Consider the following 17871-nt stretch of genomic DNA (forward strand, 5'->3'; position numbering starts at 1 on the left):
CACGTAGTAGCTGCCGTTCCCTAATGAACTCTAGGGCTTCGGGCCTCATGTCCCCATGAGTGATCTTCGGCCCTCAGTCTGCCAAAGGAGCGCCCCCGCCCCAACCTCTGTCCACGGAGGAGGGGAACCAGTTTCCTCCACACTCCGGGCTCATCAGGCCTGGAATGACAAGTCCTGCGTCACTACAAACTTGGCCCTGCGCCAGCACCCCAAGCTGCGGACATGGATCGCAGAAAAACCGATTCTAAGGAACAGCAGTTTCCACTTCCGAACAACTCACTGGGGACAGCAGCGGGTAGCCCGGGGCCCTGGGAACCTGAGGGGCCTGCAACGGCCGTCGGCCTTGACAGCACATGGGCTTGGACAGCAGCCAAGACCGGGGCCTTCAGGGACTGCGCAGGCAGGCGGAGGACCCTTCCTTGGTGGGCCCACAGCTTTAGCCCCTGCAGGCAGAGCCTGGCTGGTCTAGGCCTGCTTGCCTCTCGGGAGCTGAGGCCACCTTCGGGAAGTGCACCGTGCCCGTTCTGGCCTCTTTCTGGTTCCACAGTCAGCTCCCCCTGTTCCACTCACCTTGTGCTGGATGTTTCTGCCACGACCACAAAGGCCACGCATCTCTACTCAGACTCACCACCTTGCCTTTACGTACACCGCACTCTAGGGTCACTCTGTCACCCTGACACCAACATTACCATCTGGGTTCGCCTCACCTTGGTGTTTCCACTTGATTCTTCACTGTGCTTTGGCCAGCCAGAGGACAGTTCCTAAAGCACCACTGCCCCCCCGCCCAGATTTTCAGTGCCTCCCCAAGACCCTCAAATGCTTCGTTAAAACCCCCTTTGAGCAAGACCATGCTGTCTGTATTTGCACCTCCTCCCTTTGCTAGTGTATCTTCCACACACAGACCCTCCTATCTTTCAAAACTCAGGTGAAGCCCCACTTCTCCAGCCTTTCCTGGTCCCTTCAGGGCTTTCTCAGCTCTTCACAGGTACCCTCCCTGTCCAGACCACTTACTCGGATTATATACAAGGATCACCTTGGATTATTTTCCTAAGACCAGCTCCACCTTCCTCTACTCCAGTCAGTCACTTGGGACGCTAGAACAAATGAAACCGGAACGATGGGCCGTTAGTGGGAGGAGCCCCAGAGACGCGGGCCCCTAGGCTTGATGATGCCAGGGCTGGGCTGAGAGCACTGAGGTGCCCGGAGCCCGTGTGGAGCTCTGCACGCTGGCCCTGGGGGCAGAGTGGGAGTCGCCACAGAAAGCTGGGGCGGCCTGGGAAGCACCTGCCCAGCTTTTCAAGAAGCCCACCTGGTTCAGGATACTGTCCCCTTGCCGGGTTCCTGAGCAGAAAGAAAGGTGGATGGAGCTGGTTAACCTAGGCTGAAAGACGGACCTTTCGGAGTGAAAAAGGACAAGGAAGCGGGTGCGAGTTGATAGCTTCCTGAGCTTTTCCATAACTGCTGGGTAAAGGCAGCTCTCACATGGGAAAAGAATGTGTCCGCGTTGCCATAGCTGTTCCAGACTGAACACAAGGTCAAAATGTGGCTATTTCAGTCCCTGTAAACAACGAAGGGGGTTTAGCTAGAAACGGAGTTCAAACCTTGGAATGTATTGACAAGGACATTTTAAACACGGCAAAGACATCCGGGAACACAGAGCACTGGGGTGGCGGGGAGGGGTCAGGCCCCTCTGTTCAGACAGCAGACTCTCCTCAGAGAGCCTTTCCTGAAAGGGGGTCACCTACGACACGCACGTGACGGGGTAAACAAGGGAAGACCGTGAACCACGTGGCACCCGCCCAGTGTGAAGACAGTGGAGAACGTCTCCTGGTGGCTTACGGCGTAGGAAGCTATTCTAATCCAGCTCCTTTCAGCTGTGTGTCCCCAGTGCCGGGGGACAGCTGCTGCTGTGTGTGGGTCAAGGGCTGCCCTGCTGGCGGTGGTCAGTGCCGTGACCCGGGAGAGGCCGCTCTTCCCAGAGGCAACTTGGTAGGTTCCAGTCTATTGATCCGAGCACCTTATGAGCTTTTTTTTTTTTTCTCCCAGCAGTAAGAAAATCTGGTTTTCCACCAATCCATCCCTATATACTTGACCTGTTTCCTAATGATTTCTTCCCCAAGAGTTTTTCCAACATTTGTTCATTTTTACTAAAAGTCAAGTAAGGAATATTCTATTCTACCAAAATCCCAACATCATATGACTAAAGTTTTTAATTATTGGTTTAGTTTTCATTTTCTGTTTTTAAATGTTCATACTAATTTGTAATAAAAAGACTGCTACTGCTAAGTCGCCTTCAGTCGTGTCCGACTGTGTGCAACCCCATAGATGGCAGCCCACCAGGCTCCACCGTCCCTGGGATTCTCCAGGCAAGTTAACATTTAAAAAGGGTCAGTCAAAACGTCCCTGATGGTGCAGTGGCTAAGACTCTGCACTCCCAATGCAGGGGACCAGGGTTTGCTCCCTGGTCAGGGAACTAGATCCCACATGCTCCAGCTAAGAGTTCGCATGCCACAACTAAAGATCCTAAGCGACACAACTAAGACTCAGCAGGGCTGTCTGAGCTGGGCAGGGAGGTCTGGGAGCTCCCTGGGTAGCCCTGGGACCCAGAAGCCTCACCAGGAACAGGGCTAGTTCCTCCCGCATCTGCACTGGCACCACCCACTCACCAGGTTCATCTGTGGTCAGACTCCCAGCTGCCTCCCCCCAGGACCAAGCCTGGTTCTCCTGCCCCTCGTCACCAGGCCCTCCCGGTGTCCACAGTCACCACATGCTCCAGCTGCGTCCTGACGGGGCTCATCTGTTTGTGCCCCAATTACTGAAGTCTGGGTTGATTTATTGCATTAAAAAAAAAAAAAACCCTACTCTAACCTGTTGAAAAGTTATATATGGGTGGCTTTCAATTGGTCCTTAAATTTCCCCAGAGGAGGGGAGAAAGCAAAATAAAATCTTTTTACTGAGTGGTAACATCAATAAGAATACCGTGGGCACTTCCATTAAGGACCATGACAACAGGAAAACCTGACCAATCAGAAGCCTGTACAACTGGTGGGTATCTGTCGGCTTTCCCCAGTGATGTGGCAAAAACATTTACCTGTTAGTAAGTTTGGTTAGTGTCTCCTGCATTGCGGGCAGATGCTTTACTGCCTGAGCCTCCAGGGAAGCCCCAGGTTAGTGTGAGAAACAGACCTCACTGGGGAAAAAAGACCCCCAAGTGCTGGAGGCCAGCTCCCCACACAGGCACCACACGCCCCTCTGGAGGCCAGGAGAGGTGGTGTTCTGAGCACGTGCTTGCTTACCTCCCAAATGTGGTAATGACCTCCTAGGCCCGACTGCCCGATTCTGTCCTTAGCAGGAATCGTATTCCCTTTGTGACTCATCTGTGCTTTATAGGCCCCTCACAGGGATGCAGTCTGCCACCTTATTTGGGCTGAGCCGTAACTGCGGTTGGCCTGCCCCTGGCATTCCTGCTGTCCTAGGTCAAGCTTTCCAAAAAGACTGGAAGGCCCACACACGGTTCGCCTCTGGGAACTCTGCTGCGCGATGGAGACCTCACTGCACTGCTACAAGCAGAACTGAGCAGTGACGGCTGGTATCAATGGAAAAGACGGACAAGTCACTCAAATCCTCACCACCAGAAAAGCCCCAGTTTAGAGGAATCCAGTGAGATACCATCATAGTTCAGTCACGCTCAAGGCCCATCATCACTCTATTTCTGAACAGGCTCATCAAAATGTCTCGAGTCGTAAGAAAGGGTTACACTATATTTAGCATAAATGGATTAATAAGAGGGATATACATACTACATCAAGATTTCCACCAAAACTGTTAATTTAAAAAAAAAAAAAAAGGCTTAGGGCTTCAAGGGAAAAGCTTCATTCGTATCTAAGTTCCCTTTGGTGGATGATCTCATCCCTGGATGCTGCTGATGAGAAGTGTCAACTCTCAACCAGGCATTACCCAGCAAAGCTGCAAGGACCAAGCACTGAGCCACACGCTCTTAAGAACCTGCAGAGCTCACCTGCTCTCCTGGGATGATGTCTCTCAGCAGGTGGCGGCCGGAGGAGGTGACAAAGAGCTTGCCCCGATCCCGAGCACCCACCCCGCATGGGAGGCTGGTCCCGACCACACCGCTCTTATCTACGCGGTTGTGCCCGGCCCAGGACATGCTGCTTCTCGGGAGGAACTGTTCAGTCTCGGCTTGGAACTCACCAGCAAGCTCCAGTTTTGTAGAACAGCTCAAGAACAGTAGCCACTTGAAGATTGCGTTAATACCCACAAGACAGATTGCAGCCACCATCACACACCTGGAACCTAGGGTGGAGAGAAGAGCAGCCATTAACACCAGTGACGTCCACGCCGGCTGGTTCTGAGGGCAAAGAGCAAGGCCCCAGCACCAAAGGCATCTGCCTGCTGAACCCAAGGACAGACACCACTAGGAGTGACCAGGACCGTCAGGGCCACGAAGGGCATGCGGTGAGGTGCGGTGGAGTGGAGGAGGCTCTGCGGGGCGGGGGTGGCATCTGTCTGCTGAACTCAAGGACAGACACCACTAGGAGTGACCAGGACCGTCAGGGCCACGAAGGGCATGCGGTGAGGTGCAGTGGAGTGGAGGAGGCTCTGCGGGGCAGGGGTGAGGCGGCCGGCAGCAGAGGGGGGCTCCCTGATAGCTAGGCCAGTGGGGAGAGCACCTGGAGAAAGGGGTGCCCTTCAAGAACACCAGGGTGTAAGCGCCCCAGGGGCAGACTGGCAGGGCCTCTGCACACACATCCCCACAGGCTAGATCCCCAGGACTGGCCAAAAGCCTCAGGTACCCCGATAGGAGGAACCTGTAACCAACTCCAGGGGCCACCCCAGACCCCACGGTCAACTCTGCTCAGCCCAAGGCCAAGGAGCCACTCTCCAGGAGAACCACCTACTAGAAAACAAAAACCCAAGGCAAACACGTGTGAACACATATCCTGCTGTTCTCAAGGTCTGAGAATTTGAAACGCTAAAAGGGACAGAGTGTCAGTGGGCCATACATTTTTGAATGTTTTTCCTGCAGGCATGGCTGCCTCCGAGCCGGCTGGTTTTCATCAAGAATTCCTGGTGCTGAGGAAGCCCGAAGGATGGCCCATATGGACCCCATTCCCCACTAACATTCCTCAGGTTCTCAGTACTGCTGTTCTTCCTGGGACAGAGCACCTGCTCCAGGCAGGCTTCGTGAACTGGAGGTCAGCTGTACAGAGTTGACCCCAGGAGGCCGCAGGGAGACCCATGCCCTGCACTGAAAGATCACCTTCTTAGGGCATCTCTCTTCTCAGAATCAAGCGGGAAAAAAAAGTTCTTCCCAGAATTTCACTATAAAAAACATTAAAAGATGAATAGATGTGATTCTCCTTTCCTAGTAAAACTTGGGTTATCTGAGGACAGAAAAAATAAATATTCACCCTGCAAACAAAACATCTCCCCTCATCCAACTTCCCCCGGCCTTGTCCACACTTGCCGGGCGCAGGCGAGGAAGGAGGGAGACCCAGAGAGGCCCCAGGGCGGCCAGACCAAGGCTGCATTTTTGGGATGCTTGTTGTTTAAGAAATCATACTGATGACCAGATGCCACTCAGCCCCTGGACTGAAGCTTATCGTGATGACTCAGGACTGGTGATTTAAGAGTCCTGGGACCCTACCTAGCTTCTCGCCCCAGGTTCTGGGAGCACAGGGTTTTTATCAGCAAGGCACTCTTTGCAGTTGCTAACATCAGCAACTCTTGTCTGCACACCGGGCGGGCAGACAGAATGCCTGCTCTGTAGACACCCCAGGAGATGACTCCCCAAGGAACACAACACACCAGAGGGGAATCCCAGGTGTTCAGCCTTAACTTTATGGGGAGCACATGGGCCTTCTGAACCTCCACCTTCCGCCAAGTGGAGCTGGTGGTAGGAAGGGTTAGGGCAGAGGTGCAGGTGGGCTCCTGCAGGTGGCCCTGCCCTGCGCCCGTGCAGCCACCCAGACTCAGTGTTCTGCTCTCTGTGAACGTCTTCCAGGGACCAGACAGGCAGCTCCCTGGTGCGCATGCTCAGGGGTCTCCCAGCCAGAAACAGGCTATGGACGAAGGGCGGGGTGGGGGTGTCACACAGTCTGGGTTTGTAGATGCGCTGGTGAGCAGACGCCTGGTGTGTCTGAACTCCCAAAGCTGGAAGGGATGCCACGACCCCAGTACCTGGCAGGAGGCAGGTTCTCAGGCCATCCCTACTTTTTAATGCACATAGGAAGCAGAACAGACCAACCCCAGGCTTCATAACCAGGGCATGCAGAGACCCCTCTCAGGGCAGGGCTCGTGAACTCGGGCCTCCCAGGTTTGGGAAAGCCAGCAGTGCTTTAAAGCGTCAGCTGGCTCAAGCCTGTTCACTTAGATTTAGCAAAAGAGGAGGTGAGCAGAAAAGCAGAGAAGTAAAACTGTTCCCTAAACTTGAGTAAAGTGAGGTTTGTTCTGGGGCTTCCCAGCTGACACTAGTGGTAAAGAACCCGCCTGGCAATGCAGGAGACGTAAGAGACTCGGGTTCGATCCCTGGGTTGGAAAGATCCACAGGGGGAGGAAATAGTAACCCACTCCAGTATTCTTGCCTGGAGACTTCCATGGACAGAGGAGCCGGGTGGGCTACAGCCCATAGGGTCACACACAGTCGAGCATGACTGAAGTGACTGAGCAGGTATGCACACAGGTTTGCTCTAGAAAAGGAACCCCATGTAAATACGGGCGAGCTTTCATCTCTGCTCCCGTGTACAAGAAGCACCTGCTACCCTTGACTTTTGCCTTTTTCTCTTGTTCTGCATTTCTCCATTAGCCCTTCTCACCATCTGACCTACCGTGTTTTAGTAGCTTATTACTCTTCTCCCTGTCTTACAATGTCTCCACCAAGGCAGGGGTTTTGTCTGCTTCTGTCCACTGCTGTATATGCGGTACGAAGAATAGCACCTTATGCCCCGCAGATCTGCACTGAATACTGATTGTGCTAATCTACTTCAGTGTGACTGAAAGACCTTGGTTCATAGAAGAAAGGGAATGGTCCTGGGGCCTCTCCTAGGGAGAAGGCAGGGGTGATTGCAAGAGCCACAGCAGTTATCAGGATACCATGAAGACTGCCCTTCCCACCCTGCTAAACTCTAAGTTCTGCCTGGATATCTAGCTCCTGGACTCTCTGGATGATAGCCACATACCCAAGGCTCTCCTGTTCACAACCAAAGACAGACTAGGCCATTCCTCCCTGAAAGTAAACAGAAGGAACAAACAGCTTCAAATTCCAGCTTTGTTATCTCTCTCGCTATGTCCTCTGATTTGGTGAGGCTGTAACTACATGTGCCTCTAGTTTCTATGCTGTGGTTTTGGTCCACAGCCAGGAAAATTTCATGAGTTCCTAATGAACACCCTCTCACATCCACTCCAACTCTTTCTTCTCCCTTTTTTCTGATTTATTTAATTACATTTGGAAATGCAGGAAAACTGCATAACCAGGAACTCCAACCAGGAAAACTTGCGTTAACCCTTATTCCTACTAAGGAATGAATACAGACTTGCTTGAGTGTCCTATTCTCAAACCATCTGGGAAATTGATCACTTCCAATCAGTATTATGTATTCTGGGACACTCTACCACATGGCTGAACCATCAGCAAAACTCTGTAGTGAGGTGCACACATTGCAACTAGACTAAACATCATCTGTCAAGCAAGATGTTGAACAAATTAAAGAGTCAATAACACCCAACCACCGAACAACCACTCTTCTAAAGGTCTTACTTACGCCACTGATGGCGGTCCACACATACACACACACCTCCTCAGGAGCATCCTGAGCGGTAATTCTTTCACTCTGAAATGTGTGTCCATGGCTCTTGCCCATTAGAACTTAAGCTCTTCAGGGGCACAGGCCTCGTTTCCCGCATTTTTACATCACATAGTAGATACATAACGTGTTTATTTAAAGAATAGAGAGCTCGTTTACTTTTCTAGTCAGTGATTTCCCTTTAGAAGAAAGAGCTCAGCGTGGGTCCATCAACAACTCAAGATGTATTAATGCATCTTTTGTTACCCAGATGTTCAATATTCACTTACATAACCAACCACTGGACACAGGCATTAGTTTCTGCAACACCACCCCCGCTCCCAGTCAATAATGTGTTAAAAAATCCTTGAGGGCCCCCTGGGGGGACAGGCCTGGAGTCTTCAGGGTCCAGAAGGAGGCAGCCCTGACATCTCCCAGGTCCTCGTGTCTGACACCAGATGTCACTCCTGCTCCTGTTCTGGGGCCCTTTCCAGTGAGTGCAGAAAGGCCGTGTGGGTCACCAGTGGTGGCACTTACCCCTCACTTAGCCTTTTCAAGAGGCTCATTCTGCTACAACGTGTTGGCCATTGCGGCGGCGCCACTGTTTTCAACTCTAACTTACATTTCCCTACGATTACTCAGCCTGGATTATTAGCTGTCTCGGAAAGGGCTTGGTCCAAGAGGCTGGACGCAGCCTGAGTCATGGGGCCCTACTGAGCTGGTCTAACTTCGGGGGGACGGGAGACTGCAGCCCCAACGCAAGTGCGGTGTAATGAGCTCAGGGATCTGTCTTCCTCCCTAAGCACCTCCTCGCCCCACTCGAGTCCCTCAGACCCCAAGGAAGGCGCCTGGCCATGGCCCGAGTTTATCTCAGAACAAATGATGCAGCCACAGGAGACATGACATCCTTATGTGGATCCGACAGTGTCTTAGAAGTCGTACTTTAAGGGGAGTGGGGTGGGGGTGGGGGCAACTGCCAGCCCTTCCCTGGAGGCCACACCCACACTAGGTCTCTGGGGAAAGGAGGGAGCTCTCTTCAACTGCTTACTGATCACGTCTTCTCTTTGTTCTTTATAAACGCTTAAAGCAAAATCCTCCCTTAGGCCCTATGCCACCACCACCACCACCTTTTGCCAACTGGAAATGCCAGCATCTCACGCAGCTTTCCTTCAGCATCCGACACTGCGGACCAAGCAGCTCAACACTGCCCCCCGCCCCGGCCCCGGGCGGCCCCCGCTCCTGGTCCCTCTTCACTGCGGACAAGCTGACTCCTGATAGTCGGGGGAGCCTCCAGGTTCTGTCCCACTGGCCTCCCCTCCGATGTCATTCATCTCCTCAACTGTTAGCTGATGCTATTAAAAAAAAGCTAGATCTACATTCCACGCTGTGCTCTCCTTCACAAGCGTCACAGTTTTCGGTTTTCTTACCCTAGACACCTCTAGGTAAATGCCTACCAGCCTCCAAACATTGAGAGAGAAACATGGTCGTGGAAGAGAGAGGTGCGTGGGGAGAGTGTCTTCTGGAGCCTGTAACACGACCGTGCGGGTCCCCCGTCACCCGCTAAGGAGGAGGTTCCCACAGAATGGAATGACTAAGGCTTTTCAGAACAAAGACACAATGGCTGGGGATATATAAATCAAGTGTGAAAGTTAATTATGGGGAATTCCGTGGTTGGTTGAGTAGTTAAGACTTCACCTTCCAATGCTGTGGGTGCCTGTTCAATCGCTGGTTGCGGAGCTAAGATGCCATATGCCTCGTGGCCAAAAAAACCAACCAAACCAAAAAACCCTCCTATAAAACAGAAGCAGTATTGTAACAAATTCGACTTTAAAAATGGTCCACATAAAAAAAAATAATAATAATTAATTATGGGCCTGCATATTGATATGAAGCATGGACTTAGGAAATTCTGTACTTAAAGGGACTCTGGAACACCTCAAAACTTAAAATTTGTGTTTTCAGGCAGGGAAAAAAAGTCTCCCTTAAATAACAAACTTTAAGATGTCACAAAATATTTTAAAGGAACATTTTAGGTATCTACCACGAACATTTAAAATATAATTGTCATTCACTAACATTACCGTTTCATTCAAGTGTATTTTAACACAGAAAAGAACGTCATTCCAGAATAAAGGACAAATACAAGCAGCGTTAAGGGAAGAACCCTGGTTTTTCCCTTCTTCACAGATGAGTGACAAGCATGGGGTGACTGCTGGTCCGAGGGTTACAGGTATGGGTGCCACTGGTTTAGGTTCTGAGTAAGAGGTGAGGGCAAGTTTTCCCAAGGCGTGCTCTAGTAAAACCTGAGTCTCCTAAGAGTCTCTGAGAAAAGGGTTTCCTGGTCTCAAGTTTGAGAAATACTGTTGCATCCTAGAGTTTCCTGATCTCAACGATTCACAGTGCTCACACTGTTATAAAAGTTCTGAGAATTGCTTGGTGAAGAAATCTTTTAAGCTCCAACCCCGCAAGCATGTAAGTCTCTACCCAAGGACAAGTGCTCTTTGCCCATACTCAGAAATACATGGGTTAGGGGACGGAGAGGTATAATCATAATTTATTGAAGTTGATGTCTTCCAGTACAAAAATGTCATCCCTTAACTTACTTATTGCCAGAGGAAGAATCCTGATGGGTTGGAGTGTGGACCACCCCTGGGGGGTGGGATTTCTGAGGCTCTGATGCCTATTGCTAATCCTCCTGTTAGGTGAGGCTCTGGCCTTCTGACCCAGGACGAGAGCCCTCTGGAAGTCCTGACCTTTTATGGTACCCAGAATGTCAGCAAGTGAAATCTGCCCTCGGCAGTCCCCCTGGAAATGCAAACGAAGGGGACCTGAGCCACCAGCTGACTTCAGGTCAACAGGGCAACCTGCCTGAGGAAAGTGAACCTCAGAACTCTCTGGGCCATGCGGGGTTCCTGGGGTGAGTGGAACAACCTTGGACAAGCCCAGGAAGCACCTAGGAGTGGGTACTGGAGCAGGATGGGGGCCACCCAGTTACAAATGTCTGCTCTGTCCTGGGCTCGTCCAGGCGTGGGACACAGTTCTTGTTGAAATCAAGTACTTACGTAGGATTCAGCAGAACTGACGGGACTTCCAGCCCTGAGAAGTAGCCTCGGAGGGAGGGAGCCAGCGCATCTGGAAGACACGTGGGGAGAAGGCTGTGAACCAAGGCCCCGGACGCACGTCCACTCCTCACAGGGCGGCCAGCAGAGCCCCCACCCCATTCACTGTTCCCAGGTCCTTGCCTGCGGGCAGCTCCCCATCAGGGGCTGAAAAGCATCAGAGCCGCATCCTGAGAACGCCTCCACAGGACCATGCTCTCAGGAGCCCCGGGGGTCCCCTGCTCCCAGCCTCCTCTACAGCCGACAGCCAGTGCAGGGCTGGAATCTGCCAGTGAGCCGCCATCCCCACGCTCACCCAGCATCACCCAGGCTGGGGGGCCAGCCTGCCCAACGGCTGGAAACCTGTCTCTCTTGGATCAGGAAGGGACGGTTCCTGACACCATCCATGCCAGTGGTCTGGCCAGGAGGGCGTTTGAGAATCTGCTCCTGTGCTTTTAGAAAAGGCCTCTGGGCACTGTGGGGGGTGTCCGGTATCCCATGCCCTCTGCTCACTCTGTGGGGCCCAGCCTCTTCTGTTAGGTTTCCAGGATGCAAGGCCAGCCCTACCCACAAATGGACTGTGATGCTGGGTGCACTTGGCAGAATGTTCTCCATCCTGTACCAAAGAAAATGTGAAAATAACAAAAGGGCAAGTGCCCTTCGGCTTGAACAGACGTCCATCTACTGGCATCGTGGGCTTTGCGCCTAAGCATTTGGACAGAGCTGAGAGATGAGAGATCCCCGTTTACCGCTGCTTCCGTTTATACTCCCCACCAGCCCCTGAGCAACACAGGAAGCAGCGCTGGGGTTGGGGGAAGGCGGGCAAATTACAGCAAAGGCGAGGCTGCCAGCAGGAGACCCGGAGGTGGTACCCTCCCCAGCACGGCAGGAGGAAGACTGCGCTTCATTTCGGTTCACGGAAGCTTGTTTCTAGAGTGGAATGCGATGCTGGGGGGAACTTTACCCTGGCAAGCCAACTTCCGTGGCTTAATAAAATCAAATCTGCCAGCAGAACCCCTTTTTCACAGCCATCTTATTCATATCTCCAAAGCATGAACAGGTGAAGCAGCCCTCTGGCTGAGCCAGAGGTGCAGAGGGCCTGGAGAGCGTCCACGTCCTCTCACCTGATAGGTACAGGTGGGGACATCGGCTGAGGGCTGGGTATCCCGAGTGGTGTCCACCATGGTCAGAGCCCAGTGGGCCTAGGGCTGGGTCAGGGCTCAGGCTCCTCCAGCTCTAACTAGATTCTACAAGCTGGGCGGACCCTGGCCTTTCCCTGTGGGTCACACGCAGAAGTCTGCAGAGCTCCCTTCGACCCCACAGGCATCCTTCACAGAGTGACTGTGTCCCTTCTATGGCGAGGGGCCACACTGGGGGACACCATCCCTTCCTGGAGCAAAGTGGTCTGGCCTCGCTCACTCCATATACCAAGGGTGTATATGGAGCTTCTGCCTTACACCAGGACTCGGTTTCGTGGAAGCCCTTGGGCTGGCTGTGCCTTAGAGACCCGCCAGGGCAGAACATCACATATGACTAGAAACGGGTTTACCAGCCAAAGTGGAGCCCCTGTATCGGGACGGCGAAGCTGTATTCATGGGGGGGCCACCAGCTGGTACTGAAGCTCTTTTAGGACCAAACCAGAGTCTTTTCAATACTCATAGCAACGAAGGGGACAGAGATCAAACCTTCTCATGCAGGCAGGCTAAAAACATGTCACATGGGGAATTTAGGGGGTGCAGAACAAAGGAGGGGAAGAGAGAAGGGGAAACGTGGGAGGCAGGGGCAGAAGGGAGAGAGGGAGGGTAGAGAGGAGGGGGAGAAGGCAGAAGGGAGAGACACAAAAGAAAAAACTCATACCTACCCATGGCTTACGGCTTTGTGCATCTGAATCCACTTGCTCACTAAGCAAAGGGCAGAGTTGGAGCTGCCTCCCTGAGACAAGTAGTAAAGGATGGGACAGGGGCACAGCCCCGTGGCAGGTGGGGGGCTGGGAACCTAGACACACAGTGGAGGGGGGATGGGTCCGAGTGCACCGGGGTTGGGGGAGCAGTGGCGGCGGCCGGTGATGCCCAGGTGCGGGGCTGGGGCATGGAGCCCAAGGCGCGCTGGTGTTTCACAGGAGCCCGGGGAGAGGGGGACGCAGGGTGGATGGCATGACTCCCGTTTCGGTGCAGGTGACGGTGACAAGGAGACCCACCCCCCTACCCCATCCCGCACATCCGCTCCAGCCTCTCCACTGCACACACAGCCTCGCACTCTCCAGGGCACCTGCCTGCGGTGGGGACCAGAGCCCCGCGGGGAATGGGCAGGCAGATGCTGAGCCAGGGGCCAGAAGCCGGGCTCAGCTGAGCAGAAGTACAGTCAGCCCATGGGCTGGTCCTCAGGGAAGGTGAGGGGGCAATGGGCCTGAGACCCAGTGGGACGTGGCCACTCCTGCACTTGCCCAGAAGGTGGGCTCTTCCCCGCCGCGCCGCCCCCCTCAACCAAAGGCTGCCTCCTTCCAGCTCCACGGGGGGCAATGCCATCTTCCTTTCAGCAGAAACTGGCCTAGCCTGCGCTTGTCATCAGCAACGTCCCCGTGCCCGAGGAGGGCAAAGCAGCAGCAGAGCTCACGGGCAAAACACATAGGCAGCCAGCCCCGGGGGAACAAGTGTTCTGTGCTAATCGCCACTCTCCTCTGAGAAAAGAGGGTTCATCCTTATGCCACTCAGACTGCTGTTCTGCTGTGGTTTCTGGTTCCCGGTCACTTGTGGCCACTCCTGCCTGGCGCCTAGGGGCTACTTAGATGCGTCATGAACACTGGGGAAACCCATGACTCGCTGACTCTGGCTCGAGGGACCATCCAGCGTGGCTGACCTTCCTCCTAAGGCCACCGTCCTGTTCAGCAGAAAAATGCACATGTGCTCGACCCCATGTACACAACTGCACGCTCACAGTGTTGTGTGCAATTCCAAGGGCCTCAGAAGTCCCTGAAAGAACCTCTAACATAACAGATAAGATCCAACCAGAGACTGCCAGACACAGCACGCAGCCTGCGACACGTGAGTAAGCAACGTGGAAGACCCTGGCGCTTCCACTAGAATCTCATCCCCAGGGAACACACTGGGGTTCCGCCATCACGCTTCTTGAGGAACGCTCCTCCCCAGGGCAGCAAGGGTAACCCTGGAGTCTCCACCACCTCAGCATCATACCAGCTCCAGTGACTGGTGAGACATGAGGAGAAGAAATGACTCAGTGCACAAATAAAGTGCTGGAGAAGAGGAGATACCCATAAAACATCCATCCTCTTCCATGTACAGATGAGGGACTAAGGCCCAGAGGATTCAAATACAGAGACTTCACATCCTAAATAGTGTTGCCACGCATAGGAAGACCTTGACTGGGCTCCAGAGTGGGCTCCCTGCCTCACCCAGTAGCTCTCCTACAGTGTTTTGAGGAGCAAACATGGTAAAGCATCCAAAGGGCTACTATTTCATTGTGCTCTTCCTTCCTAGTGACAATGCCATCATCATCCCACTTGCCTTTAGAAACAGTCACGAGACGTGGTTACTAGGTGGCTGGTTCCACTCCTGGGAGCCACCATTAATAAACACCCCTCGGTTTAGCGATTTTCTTCTCTGTGGACTCAAGGGACAAGTCTAGACCAGTGGTTCTCAGAACATGGTCCCCCGATCACCAGCATCACCTGGGACCATGTCCGAAACGCAGAAACTGTTAGGGGGAGGGCTCAAGCACCTGCATTTATCAAGTCCGCCAGGTAACGCTGCTGCATATGCATGCTCAACTTTGAGAGACCCTGCTCTTGAACAAGGTTTCCTAAAGGGCAGCTGGAAGAAGTGAGTCACGCTCTGCAGTCAAGTACGTTTGAGAGAAAAACGCACCGTCTCAGCAGATTCTAGATCCACATCACTACGGGAAAGGCTCCGAGAAGTTGAAACAAACCTGTCTGGCCTGATTTCATCCTGGGTTTCCCAAGTTTATCGGATCACATCATCTTTTAAATTACATAACAGTATTGAGAAATGCTGGTCTGTGGTGACATTTGGTGGACGTGGGAGGCTGAGTATGCCGACGCGTCAACCAGTTCTTGAACAAAACTAATCAGAGCTAGGCGATCACCAAACCAGCTGGTTCCCTGGCTGTCTGATCTACAAGTCACAGTCGCAACTTCCCTTTCCTAAGGCGGGTGCTGGGCCTGGATGCAGACTTCTCGGCACCACATTCAGAACTGAGCTCTCTCTCCTCTTGAAGACATGGAGATTTTTAGGCGGGTTTTTCCCACTGTCCCTAACACAGAGCCCTGAAGACCCTGCCAGAGCTTTCTCAGCCACGAGCCACCGGCCACCAGCCACTCCTATGCTATTTATTCATGATCAACTCTGCCTCCACTGACTCCGGCTCTAAGGCTCCGCTCTTAAGCGGTATCACCAAATAAACAGGTCAGGTCCCACAGCAAACTCTGCTGCAGGCTGTGGAGAGGCAGCCAAGCCGGACACCTCCTCTGGTCCAAGGAGGTAGAAACTCATCCAACAGACCCCTGTGATGATTCGCAATTACAAAAATGGTGATCCTCATGATGGGATGAATTACAGGATTCTGTGAAACAGCAATCTTCCCCATTTCTAACAAGGCGTTCACCAAAAGCAGAACACTTGCCAGGAATTTCTCTACCCCACAAGATGAGGCCCATTCCCTAAAGGAACGTCCACCCCCAGTCTCCCTTCCAACCCCTCCTACTCTTTCCAAGGACAAAGAAGACAGAATTGCAATCAGCATTTCTTACTATTTCTTTTACAATACTCTTTGCCTGGAGCGATTAAGCAAGTGGCCGTTACCTAGACAAAAATGTCAAGATTTCTGTGAACTGGTTCAAAGGTTGAAGTGTGCCATCTAACCCACTCCAACAGCCGGTGGCGGTGGGGATGGCGGGGAGAGGAGGCTGCGGCCAGGCCCCAGCCCCGTGACCTTGCACCATCTCCAGGTCTGAACGGTGCGAGGTTGCTGAGGTCCGAGTCCAGGCAGCCACAGGGTCCAGATCCCAAGAGCAAGGTCCTAGGCCAGTGAACCCCTCCCGCCAAGACCAATCAAGGCCAGGGCTAATTAAACATAACCCTTCAGGGATCGTCTTCTCTTCTGGCTTTTCAGATCTCTCCCCGTCTCTCCTCAGCACCAACTCAGCTCGCGCTTCCAAACAGGCATGCGAAATGTGCTCAGACATCCTAGTTCACTCAGGACGCCACTCGGGTCGAAGGCACCCAGGCGTGTAACACCCTGTGTCAGATTAAGTCCGCAGTGCTGGCTGGTCATCCATATTTAATTGTCAGTCTGTTAATTTTTAACTATGTTTGCTATCAAGGGCCATTAGAGGTCTCCAGGAGCCGGAGTCGGTGGAGCGAGAAGCGCTCGGTGGCAGAGCGGATGAAACTTGGGAGTCGGGGCGTCCCACTTTCCCCTCCTGTCACCAAGTTCTGGCCTTCCCCACTGGCAGCGCCGGCCTTGAATAAAACATGATCCCATTTGGAGCTCGTTTTCCTTTTCGCCCGTCACCACGGGTTTTCTTCACGGAGTTCACTTGGTTTTTATGGCGCCTGCGTCTTTTAATTCCAAAGTTTCTTGGTAGCCTTTTCTTGGTTTTGCTCCCGAAGCAGTTTGAATCCATGTCCTCTCAGATGATATCTGGGGACTTGTCCCACCAGAGGCCAAACACCTGGGTGGACAGCCAGTGGAGCTGGCCCCAGCCACCCCTCAGCTCACGCCGGGGCCCTTCTTGCCTGATTCCAGATGCTTCTCTAATTTACCGAAGTGTGAAGCCTGGGCCCTCGGGTTTCTGCAGGCGGGGGTACCAGTCCTGAGCCCCTGCATCCTAACTGCTTCTTAAGCTACAGAGAGAGGTCCCAGGCATCTCTTCTTGACCCAAAAAAAAAGGAAATGGAAGAGCTATTTTAACAGTAATTACTGCTCTATGCCAAGCACTTTACTCTTTGTCTCAAAATAACCCCATGAAATAAATGGTTCATTCTTCCTACTTACAGATGAGGAAACGGAGGCTCAGTGAGGTAGCAAAATCAACAGAACAAAAGCCTGCCTAAAACCTCAGTCAGGAGCATAGGAGGAACCTGTCATTAAAATTCGGTCTGTTGGATTTTCTGCACAGGCAGACGGCTCAGCAGTGAACGGACGGTCCCAAAGGGCAGCACCCAGGTGAGGCTCACGGAGCCTTGGGGGCTCTCCCTGCTCACGAGGTTGGAGGGATGCAGGTTGGGGGAAACACACAGCATTGGGGGGATGTAGCCTTACAGCTGGGAAAAAAAAAAAAGGAACCTGGAAAACATTGCAACCCCTGAATGAAGGCAATCCTGCCACCTGCCCCTACTGTCAGGAAATCTGCCCAGGACGGGGCGGGTGTCTGGGCCCCTGCAGCCGGAGCTGCGGCTTTGATCAAAGGAACCACCGGGCCCAACAACCAGACGGAACATTGGCTCTGGACTGCTCTGAGGCCGGCGAGGCCAGGGCAGAGGCGTATGTCGCTCCCTAATGAAGAGGCTCCTTAGGTCTTCAAATACCGAAGAGCAGAGGAGGGAAGGGCAAGACACAGGACAGGTGGGACAGAGAAGGTAAAAGGGGGCAGAGCATCTCCTAGGCCAGGAGTTGGCTCCTGGGGGTGGGGAGGCGGTGTTCAGCCACAAGGACTAGGAGAATCATCTCCCCGCCCCCCAAGGCACACAGTGTAACCCCATCACCTGGACACCAGGCTGGAGCTGAGTCACAGCAGAGAGACTGGAGGGAGGATGAGCTAGAAGGCCCAGGGAAGGACAGGCGGGGTGCCCAGCAGCTGAAGAGCTCTGAGTAAAGGAACACAAGCAACCACTGGTCTCTGGGAACCCAGCTGTTTCCTGTTGGGGACAGGCGTGTCCAGGCCTGGGCTGCCCCCGGGGGTGGGGGGCTTCCTCCGGGGGCCACGTTCTCCCAGAGCA

General features: G+C 53.2%; 1 protein-coding gene across 2 annotated transcripts in view; it reads right to left on the reverse strand.

Annotated features, from left to right (window-relative positions):
* The window catches only part of RBPMS (RNA binding protein with multiple splicing), a 202807-nt gene that overhangs the window by 2875 nt on the left and 182061 nt on the right, over positions 1–17871 (reverse strand). For both annotated transcript variants that reach the window (XM_010838816.1, XM_010838817.1), the window contains 2 exons: positions 10862–10931; positions 4210–4311 (listed from right to left, as the gene is read on the reverse strand). In XM_010838816.1, the coding sequence (XP_010837118.1) occupies positions 4266–4311; positions 10862–10931 (116 nt within the window). In that variant the 3' untranslated portion in view covers positions 4210–4265. The remainder of the gene's footprint in view (positions 1–4209; positions 4312–10861; positions 10932–17871) is intronic.

This window comes from Bison bison, unplaced genomic scaffold, assembly GCF_000754665.1.
Source record: "Bison bison bison isolate TAMUID 2011002044 unplaced genomic scaffold, Bison_UMD1.0 scf7180017864105, whole genome shotgun sequence".
Classification (NCBI taxonomy): domain Eukaryota; kingdom Metazoa; phylum Chordata; class Mammalia; order Artiodactyla; family Bovidae; genus Bison; species Bison bison.